The sequence below is a fragment of the Conger conger genome, chromosome 10 (assembly GCF_963514075.1).
Source record: "Conger conger chromosome 10, fConCon1.1, whole genome shotgun sequence".
NCBI lineage: Eukaryota > Metazoa > Chordata > Actinopteri > Anguilliformes > Congridae > Conger > Conger conger.
The window spans coordinates 6,130,750-6,142,229 of NC_083769.1; the positions used below are offsets into that span (position 1 = coordinate 6,130,750).

The window sequence follows — 11,480 nt, forward strand, 5'->3', positions numbered from 1 at the left end:
TTCAATGCCTCAAGAGGATTTAAATAGATTAATGTGCAGTTATCTGCTAATGTACATGGACTGAAGTAAAAACCTTTGTGATGGGCTACAGGCCCCTGGTGTGAACGAACAGAAAATGACCCTCTGCTTCACGACTGCTTCAGTCTACATACGTGTAGGCCCGTATTTTAAAATGTATCATTTAATTCAATATTCGGCTGGGGACATTTCGAGTGCTGAAGCTACAAAATACTGCCTCACCTTGCATAGGGAAATGGCCTCCCAAGCATTAGGCTGTAAGTGACGAGTAGGCAAAGGCCCAAATTTACATTTGTTGCTGGAGTTTCTCTTTATACAAATTTCATTTTAATGTAATGTATTCAGCAAAGACAAAAACATTGAATGCATACTTGAAATTGAATCTTGTATGTCAAAGCATATATATATATCTATAACATATATGACATCTTGGGTCATTTATAATCAACTGAAGCCAAGGCTTATTTGGCTGCTCAAGCATTGTTGGTCCTGTTGGGAATTTAGCCTATAATTTAATCGTCGTCGTCGTCGTGTGGGCAGGTGTTGTTCTCTCCACTCCCCCAGGCCCGGGGGCGAGGGGCTATCCTTTTACCCCCCCCCCCGAGCCTGGGGGGGCGGGTTCACCCGGGCTATATTTCGGGACACACCTCCAGCAGCCATGCCACCTAGTCGTCATCCAGAACCGTCAGACCATGCATCCCGTTGGGTGCCCGATAGATCGGGCAGTACAGGATGACATGGTCTGCGGTTTGTTCCTCTGCGCCACACTCACAAACCGCACTGGAAGCCAAGCCCCATGTGTGCATCGATGAGCGGAAACGCCCGGAAATTTAATTTAATAATTTAATGATATTACGCTTCCATGCTGAAAAATAGAACCGCTCAAGCTAGGTTTTGAAACAGCTGGTATAGCTGGTGGACCAGTTCAGTCAAGCTACCAGCGCTGGCATAGCTGGATTTTACAGCAGGGTTTAGCAATAGCCTAAGCCTAATTTTGACAGAAAATTAAACATTCAGGGTTTCAAATTTTTTTTTTTTTTGGGTTAGTTTCAGTTTAAGCTACAGACACCAAGTGGAAGTCTTGTTATGAGCACTTGTTTCAGATTTAACGTTTATGTAAGCGATAAGCGGATGATGAGCCTAGTGGTTTTAAAATGTTAACAATTTCGGCCAAATGGACTACACGAAACCGCATTCGAACAATTAGCATTATTGTGTCTCCTTTATCAGCGATGGAGAAGAGCTTGGGGGTGACGTCACTCCTTCCCCCATGCCACTCATGATCTTACTGTCATATCCAGGAAGTGTATTCAAAAGCTACCTGGTGGTCAGGTAGGTTTCGGTGAAAGAAGAGTAAAGCTCTACGCAGAGGGACTCGACCACAGACAGCAACTTTGATTTATAATCTCGCACATTCAGAGTAGACTAGGGAAACCTGGATCTTCAACTTCTTAACGATAACTTCTGACTACATTTAATGCACACAATTGTAAACCCCAATTGCAGCGAGCTATGGTAATTTACTAACTCGTTACGGTTTTATAATTGGCGGCGTGAATCATGTGACGCGTTGGGGATTATATCCCTGTATACCAAAGTAATTAAAAGCTGTTTTTATTAATAATATTATCTCGTGGATTTTCCGCTAGTGCTCGTACAGTAGCCCATGCGTTTAGTTCTCGTAGGTTATGCTAATTGTATTCTAGCTACCTACCAAGCTCGTTTAGTCAGGCAGGGTAACTCGCCAACCTTAATTTGCACTACAGTTGTTTCGGTGGTCTAGCAATTATTAGGCTGATAGAGTATGCACCTCAGCACCAAATGTGAAAACTTTGTCAACTTTTACATTTTTTTCAGCCGGCTATGTCAGTTAGATAAGAGTTGACATTTATTTATATCTTTTTAAATCTGTGATATGACCAAGACGCCTTCGTGTACCTACGCTTATATTATACGAATCCATAGAAACACAAGGTTAATCGACGCATTATTGCAAGTGAAACTATGCAGATAGATGTACAGTACAGCCTGGTCAGCGAGAACCATGGCCGTTTTAACGAGTTCTGGATGTATAAGTGGATACGGAGGCTCGCGCTGATCACTGCTCACGTCGCCGCCTTGGGATTTACCATTTTAATATCGGTGCTGTCACGACCTGGAACAAGTGAGTTGGTTTGTCTACTTTGTAAAACCGTGCACAACATCATTGTTATTCAGTAGCATTGTTGGAAGCATTTCACCTCTAGAATATGAGCTCTATACAATGTTGACATTATGATTGAGAATAATATTGGCAGGCAAATACCCAGCAAGCTCACAGGTTTCACCCCCGGGCTTCAGCGGTGAGGCGCTTAGCCTGAATATGCGGTCTTAAAAATTGAAATATGGTTTCATATCTGATAAAGCAGAAGTGGTTTCACTAGTGTTGGGACACTGGTGGAGTCATGAATGACTAACGCCTTTGCTTTTGGCCCTTTCAGGTTTCTTCTCCTGGCATCCTGTGTGTATGTCCGTTTCTGTAAGTGGCAGTCGTCCTCCAGAATCACACAATTTGCTTTGGGTTCAGTACCTGCTGAGAAACTTGCATATGACAATGAGGATTTACTGGGTGTTGATACAGGCACAAACGCACACTGACACACACACACACAGTTAAGGTCAGTTATATAAATTGCTAAGTGATCTGCTGACACTCCAGTCCTGTGTCCTCTGTTAACTGCACGCAGGCTGTGTGTATAAGGTTAAGAGCAGACAGGGGACTTGCTGGCTGTTTGGCATTAGATCTGCGGCTTGTCGTCTACATATGAACCTGTTATCATCGTATTAATCTTACACCTCTTTAGTGTGGCTGATACTTGAGTTGTCATTGAGTTGATATGCCTTTCCTGACAAAAAGCTTTAACACTCTTTGCTCTGTGGCAAGATGCATTGTCATCTTGAAAAATGACTTCCTCATCATCAAACCTGTTTTCTATCGTTGGAATGAGAAACGTGTCCAAAATGTCATTTACACCTGTGCATTGACTGTTGAGGTAATGATTGCCATCTCCCCTGGTCCTTTACCTGACATGCAACCCCATATCATAAATGACTGGGGAAATTTGCTTGTTTTCTTCAGGCTGTTATCTTTGTATGTTTCATTGGAACGGCACCAGACAAAAGTTCCAGCACCATCGCCTTGGCCAATGCAGATTCGTGATTCATCACTGAATATCACTTTCATCCAATCATCCACACTCCACGATTTCTTCTCTTTAGCCCACTGCAACCTTGTTTTCTTCTGTTTAGGTGTTAGTGCTGGTTTTTTGTTTGGCTTTTCTGTCTGTAAATCTTCATTCAGCCGATTTCTTACAGTTGTCAAAAACATTGACTCTTGTTTCCGCCCATTTGTTTTTCATTTGTTTTGTTGTGTATTTTCTATTTTCAAGGCATATTGCTTTGAGTTTTCTATCCTGACACTTTGACGTCTTACGTGGTCTACCTGTATGTTTTCCTTTTATAACCTTCCCATTTTGTTTATACTTGCACCAAATTTTAGACACAGGGAACAACCATCTTTTGCCACACTCCATACTGTATTTCCTTCTTGAAGGAGTTTCATAATCCTTTCCATTGTTTCAATTGACAGCTCTCTTCTTGGAGCCATGTTTCCCTTCAATTAGCCAAATCCTTTTAATTGCAGACTAATTTACATACCAGACTGCTGGTATTTGTTTTAGAAATACAAATTACAAAGTGATTCAATCATTTTCTCCTCAACATTGAGTGATTCCATATTTTTTTCCTCCACTTGATCTGGAAAAAAAATATCCTATTAGTTAAAATGTTTAGCTGTTAAACAAAAATTGTTTTGTGTCAGATCTGTGATTTGTTTATTTGCTATGAAGTAAAAAAAACCTGGATGAACATCCTCTAAGTGTGCTGATTCCATAATTTTGACCAGGGGTTGTATATGTTTGTGAATCCTTGCATGTGTTAGTTATTTTCCTAATTGAGTTATGTTTGTCACCGAAATGGCAATGGGAGGATTCTGTAAATCAGGGATTATCAAACCTGGCCCTCAGACCCATCCTGCCCTGGTTTTCTTTCTCGGGTAAATAACTGAACATTTAGTGCGCTGATTAGCCAGGCCGGCTTCACACCTGACTCACCAGGTAAAGGGAGAGTGGAAAACCAGAAGTTCTCAGCCCTTAAGGACCATGATTTGATTACCTCTGATGTAAATTCTGATAGTGAGCTAACAGGCTATTTGCCAGTGCCCTCATAGTGGTTGCTTTGCATAAGTAAATCTATAATATGTTTGCTGTTATTTCCATCCTCCGATTCATCTTGGCCTGGGTCTTACATTTCTCTCATGATTTTGTGCAAGCATTTGTTTTGGTTTTTTCCACTAACGCTGTTTCCCAAAGTTCAGTAATCACCAATTTAAAACTCAGCAAACTGTAATTTGAGCCAATTTGAAACTTTTTAAGAAAAAACTTTTTTTCCCAAGTCAAAGTTAAGATCAAATGTTGATTGAATTCAGGTCATAGTTTTCAATAAAAATTTTAGGTCCACTCTAGCATACAAATAAATGCTCTAACATACAAATAAATGCTAAACTGTGTTTTTAAACAATACAAAATCCTTTTTTTGAAAGTGAAATTCAGTATTCATTCAATCTAACTGAATCCCTCTCTCTCCTTTGCTCCTCTCTTAGTTCTGCCTGTGTATGACGGAGGGGATGCTGCTATTTTCATCCCAGGAGTCTCCATTTTGTTTCTGTTCCCGTAAGCGGAGGGAGTGGCTGCACTGGTTCCTCCAGGCCCTGGTGGTTGTGGGCGGTGTCACGGGCGTGGGGTTCATGGTGGTCAGTAAGAGGGTGTCAGAGCGCCCCCACCTGACCACCTGGCACAGCGTGTTGGGGGTGGGCACGCTGGTGGTCACGGTGCTGCAGACCACGTGTGGTTTGCGCCTGCTGTTCCCAAACATGTCGCTGCCGGGCCCTCCCCTGCCCCGGCTCCGCCTCTACCACACCACCTGCGGGCTGGTGACCTACCTGCTGGCCGTTGCCACGGTGATGCTGGCCATGTTCTCTGACTGGTTCCAGGCCACCATGAGGGGCCTGCTGTGGTACCCCGTGGCCCTAATCCCCCTCCTCCCAGCCATGGTGGTGATGAGCCAGGTCACCAGGGTCTACCTGTCCAAGAAGAAAATCACTGTCTGAAAGATCCAGGTCAACAGAGTCTAACTACCCTAGAAGAAGATGGCTGTCTAAAAAATCCAGGTCACCAGAGTCTTAACTACCCTAGAAGAAGATGGCTGTCTAAAAGATCCAGGTCACCAGAGTAACTACCCTAGAAGAAGATGGCTGTCTAAAAAATCCAGGTCACCAGAGTCTTAACTACCCTAGAAGAAGATGGCTGTCTAAAAAATCCAGGTCACCAGGGTCTACCTTCCAGGGAGAAGACCCCTATCTGAACGAGCCAGGTCATTAGAGTCTACCTGCCCAAGAAGAAGATGGCCGTTTGAAAGGCATGTCCTCAAACCTGGCTGGCCCTGTTCCAGGGGGTCTTTCCTCGCCATTCCTCCATATTCAGGCCTGAAAGTACGATGGCCGTCACGTCAGATTGCAAATGAGAAACAGCGGCATAATTAATCAGGAAGTACTCATTCTTTCCACCGCAAACATCTCTGAGGGCCTCTCGTTTTTTGGCCTTACCACTGAATTTTCTCTCCCTCTGTCACCTGGCAGAGTACCAATGACTTGACAGTCTGCATTTCTACATGTACCAATGCATTTCCTTCAAGGAAATATTATTTTCAAGGAAATATGTAAAGATTATGTTTAAAAATATTTTGTGTAAAGCACTGTGTAAGGCAGTGGTCTCCAGGCCTGGTCCTGGAGAGCTACTGGGTCTGCTGCCTTTTGTTTCCACGTGTTTATGATTTTTTTTCCCCAACCAAAGAAGCAGGGATTGTTACTTGAAAATACATGGAACCAGCTGCTTGTTGCTTTGCTTTGTCTGCTCCTGTGATGGTGACTGTAGTTTTAAAAGCTGTGCGATATTGTGATCATAGCGGGCCTTCACTTTGCTTTCGCACCTCCACACCCACAGTGGCCAGTCATAATAACTGTTGTGTTTGTCCCTTATCGACACGAGGAATCGCACTGTTTACTCAGCAGTTTTGTAGCAGGAATTTCAGCTTAATCATACTTTTGGCATTACAGTATTGTCAATAAAAACAGTATAACTCACACAAGATCTAGCTAAAGACCATGTACAATACTTTTACTTCTTGCAAAGTGTTTATGTGGCTGCAAGATGAAAATCTCTCCTTTTTCCAAAATTATGAGTGGTAAAATAACAGTTTCCTTTGAGCGATTATGAGGTAGAGTTGGTAAACCTAAAGAGTGATGTGGGCAGTGTTGCAAGAGAGCAAACAATTCAGTATTTTACAATGACGATACAGGGCGTTTTTTGCATGTTGTATAATGGGGTCGGGCTGTTGTCATTACATGTCATTTGGCTGATGCTTTTATCCAAAGTGATTTAGAGTTGAGGCTGTGTGGATCACCGGGGAATCAAACCACTGACCTTGCGGGTCCTAGTCATGTACCTTAAGCTACAGGCCACCTTAATATACTGTTACATTTATACAAGAAAGCTGGTCTTAAAATGGCCAAGACTAAATCCTCATGTAGTGGACAGTAATAACTATATAATAACTATATAACTGCTGCAGTTTTTATTAGCTTTTAGCTTTTACGTTTTATGTGTGATTTAATTAGTAAAAAAAGGTATTTAAAGAAATGTTGGTTTTACTGTCGTGAATGTTTTTAGTGTTGTTGTTATGTGCATCTGATGGATGCCCTAATGCTCTCCATTTTGGACCTGCCCTGTGTTTGTTGATGCATCTCTGAGATGGAGCCGCTTAAATTTGGCAGCTTTCAGAAATGGGGAATTGTTGTTATTCAGGGTTAGAGGTTGGCTGTTATTTCGGCAGGGAAATCACACTTTGTTTGTGTGTAATTATGTGATTATTCTCCCTGGCTCCTGGGTGTTCATGCTCATGTCTGCATATTGTGAACATAAACCCAGATAATGTGCAATTAAAAATGTTTACAGATGATCTTTTAACCACGTAGCTGAATTTCATTTGTCACAGTGGGAGCATTTTGCCTAATCTTCTCTTCCTGCACACTCGGTTGCACAAAGTGGATTTGAGATATAACTGTGAGAGGCTCTGCAATGCTACGGTGGAGTAATGGCTTATTAGGCCTCAGTAGTGGAATGTTCTTGATAAATACTCTTTAATAATACTTTAATTTATTTATCTTCGTGATTTCGTGTATGAATCACTTTCGGCTAATCCTGGATGATGATGATGATGATTGTTATTATTATTATGATTATTACATTACATTACATTAATGGCATTTGGCAGACACTCTTATCCAGAGCGACGTACAGTTGATTAGACTAAGCAGGAGACAATCCTCTCCTGGAGCAATGCAGGGTTAAGGGCCTTGCTCAAGGGCCCAACGGCTGTGCGGATCTTATAGTGGCTACACCGGGGATCGAACCACCGACCTTGTGGGTCCTAGTCACGTACCTTAACCACAACGCTACAGGCCACTACAGGCCGCCTATATTATTAGTATTAATAATAATAAGAGCTTTGATATGAACAGTCTATAATCCTCAATTTGTTTTATAAATTGAACAAAAGTGCAACATGTCATTAGTTATTATGGGTAAGGCCATCAGTGTGTCACTGTCTCAGGGATTTAAGCTTGAATTTCCATCTTTATCCTCAAAAGGAAGCAAGTAGGCATTTGAAAGGCAATCATAATATTTAGCAGCTACATGTTTACATCAGCGCTGCTCAACTCCACGTCCTGCAGTGTCTGCAGTGCTACTCAACTTCACATCCTGCAGTGTCTGCAGTGCTACTCAACTCCACGTCCTGCAGTGTCTGCAGCGCTACTCAACTCCACATCCTGCAGTGTCTGCAGTGCTACTCAACTCCACATCCTGCAGTGTCTGCAGTGCTACTCAACTCCACGTCCTGCAGTGTCTGCAGTGCTACTCAACTCCACATCCTGCAGTGTCTGCAGTGCTACTCAACTCCACGTCCTGCAGTGTCTGCAGTGCTACTGAACTCCACGTCCTGTGGGTTACAGTGTCTGCAGTGCTACTCAACTCCACGTCCTGCAGTGTCTGCAGTGCTACTCAACTCCACATCCTGCAGTGTCTGCAGTGCTACTCAACTCCACGTCCTGCAGTGTCTGCAGTGCTACTCAACTCCACGTGCTGCGGGTTACAGTGTCTGCAGTGCTACTCAACTCCATGTCCTGCAGTGTCTGCAGTGCTACTCAACTCCACGTCCTGCAGTGTCTGCAGCGCTACTCAACTCCACGTCCTGCAGTGTCTGCAGGCATTTGCTTAACCGTGCGCTACACCACCACCTGATCTAACTAATGAGCTTATCTCAACTAAGCAGGTAAAATAATTAGTGAAATCAGGTGGTGTAGCGCACGGTAGGGGCAAATACGCCTGCAGGACGTGGGGTTCAGTAGCGCTGGTTTAAATATACAGGGAGAGGGAAAGGATGAAAATATGGAGGGAACGTCAAACCCACTTGAATATGAAAAGCACATCTGTCAGCAAACGAGAGCAACATTATCTGTGGTTCTGTGTCTGCAAACAGGTTTAATTTATTTAGCGCTACTTGCAACGTGACAAAACATGCAAACATGACAATAGGCCTCTACAATGAAAAGCAAACATCAATTAATGTGTGAGATCAACAACAAGGAGGAATCGTCTGTCAGCAGGGGAAGAGACAGTCTCCAGCTGCAGCTGAGTGTCAATCAAGATTGAACATCTGCTTTCTTTAAATGCAAATACTCCCGCTGGAAAATCCTGAATATTGCATTTGTAAACAAGCGTGTAGTAAACGGTGTGGTAGCAGTTCGACAGCTTTTTTAAATAAACCAAATGAAAGAACTAATGACATATGTTTAATATGTTTTATATAGACATATATTATTTGTTTTTCACAGAAAATTTGCAACTGACTTGAAAGTTTTCTTGCTGATAAACTGCTGTACTGCCCTGAAGGTTTTGCAACTCGTATGAAGTCAATAAGCTTTTGTTTTTGTCAGCTCATGAATTTCTCAAGACTGTCGGAATTTATCATTAAACATGTATGTCTCTTGTACACATTGCTATCAATTATTTTTATTTAAATTTAGTTAAGAAGTACTTTATCAAAATTGATGGTTGAAGTTGTGCAATCAGGATAATTGTTTGACACATGGCTTCAAAAGGATGTAAACCTATTATTGGCAGAGGACTGACATTACAGTGACATAACAAAATGGAGGTACAGTGTTGGCTCTTCAGTGCATCAGTTTCCCATTTGCACATTGGAAAAAAGAAACTGCATGGTCTTTTGGAAGTAGGCCTGTTTATCTTGGCATCGTGTTCAACTTATTTCTGGCTTGGAACTCCCGGATAGCTTGGCCTGTTTCAGTGTGTGGTTTGCTGCTATGCTGGCTAGTGCTTAAGAGCATGAATGAATGTCCGAATACAAAGAGTTCTTGCATGTTAAAATGTCCTTAAATTCCCTTCTATTTTACCAGTATGACAATTATCAAGCCTAACTGGCAAGATAGTTCACATCAGTTAAATAGTTAATGTACTATATAATTATACAAGTTTACAGTTTACGGGACATCCATGAACAAATGCTAGACTTAATACTTAATATAATAATATGCCATTAACTCTTCTGTTGTGGCATATCTGTTAATTGAGTAGGGCTAGGCAGTTTTGCTCATCATTTAAAAAATTCAAGTTGTTTCCATAGTTGCCAAAACTTGAATGCAGTAGCAACAAAACTGAACACTTGCTAAAAGTCTGTGATTGAATCCCAATCCATAGGCCTTCATGCTGATATACAGATCATTTCGTTTCAGGCTGCTCTAGTTTTACGCTAACCCACGAAAATGTGGCAAAATTACATTTTAATTGGAATCAATTAAATGATTATTAAATAGTGCCCAAGTAAGCGTACATCTTATATTGGGTTTCACTGCGGGCAAAACTGTTTAAAGTAATCAACTAAAGGCGCTGCGGCTACGTTTACGCGGAGTGCGCAGATTGAAAGACTGCACACACTTGCTCTGAAGGAAAGCGAGGCGGTTGAAGTGATACTGTATCCATGAGTTAGATTATTTCATGGATCTGGTTTCATGCCAGTAGAGCCTACTAGGCTACAGCCGTTATCGTATAGTACATAATCGTACGTATGTTTACCTATTTCTCCTTTTTTGGGAGCGCATCTGGAAATATTAGACGTAAATATAAGGAAATGTATATATATATATTTTTTTAATCGTGTAAGACGCTATATGGTCATAAAACCACTAGGTGGTAGTAGTGCACCAGTGTGAAAATAGTTACAAGCATCATGGCCATAAAACGGTCTGCCATTTTAACAACGCAGTTACATATCCAGCATTCAGATGGCGCCAATTACCGTTGATTATTGTGTTTTCAGAAATGCCATAAAAACAAAATCTCATGGTAATCATTCTAGAATACAGATTCCCGCCTCCATTTGTATGCTGGTTGGATTGTAAATGTGACTTGTACAACCAGACCAAATTGTAGCAGAGGAAGGGCAAAATTGTTTGAATAAAAATGAAAATAAATCCTTCAGTAGACCCATATTCTCATTCATCTGTATACCCTCTCAGTTGCTTTTATATTGGATGATTAAGGGGACCCCAATCCTGTTCCTGGAGAGCTGCTATTCCACTATCACTATCACTATTCTACTTTCTGGTTTCTGGTTTTAATTGTTGCACCAAATTGATCAATAAAATTTGATGGATACATACTTACCTCGTCAGGGGTCTGTGTCAACGAGCAGAATTACTGAGTTAGCTGCATATCTGCAGTGTGGACACACCCGGAAACACCCGGAACAGCAGTCCATGTTCCAGATTTGGATCAGTTACTCAGTGCATTTAACCAACTAACTCCGTAATCCTGCTTTGTGATATGGGTCCCAGGTTTCTACGACCAAAACTGGTTGTTGATTTAAAAATCAAAACAAAAACTAGTAAACCCTGTGTCACTCTGGGATCGAGGTAAGGCATCTCTGGGGTCTGTATCACAAAGCAGGATTGCTGTGTTCCCTAGATAATTGTGCTGAGTAAAACCTGCGACCCTCCCAAATCTGGAGCACGGACTGAAATAAAAAAGAGCTGTTCTGGGTCTTAGGTGCAGTTACCCAGCTAACTCCGCAATCCTGCTTCATGATACAGGCCCCCGAAGTCTAATGAATATTTAGATGTGTGATTCACTGTTGTGAATGTACTGTACAGTGAGATTCCTGTTCCTCATACTCTGTGATTAATACAGGAACGTGCTCGAGCATTACGCCAGTGTTCCTCAGATTACTGC

At 41.9% G+C, this 11,480-nt stretch overlaps 1 protein-coding gene across 1 annotated transcript; it reads left to right on the forward strand.

The window, feature by feature from the left end:
* The first annotated feature begins 1,334 nt into the window (after positions 1-1,334).
* LOC133138875 (probable transmembrane reductase CYB561D1) lies at positions 1,335-7,131 on the forward strand. Its single transcript, XM_061257994.1, has 3 exons — positions 1,335-2,182; positions 2,499-2,536; positions 4,718-7,131. Exons 1-3 carry the CDS (start codon positions 2,023-2,025, stop codon positions 5,222-5,224), a joined length of 705 nt encoding a protein of 234 aa, XP_061113978.1. The 5' UTR covers positions 1,335-2,022; the 3' UTR covers positions 5,225-7,131.
* Positions 7,132-11,480: the final 4,349 nt, after the last annotated feature.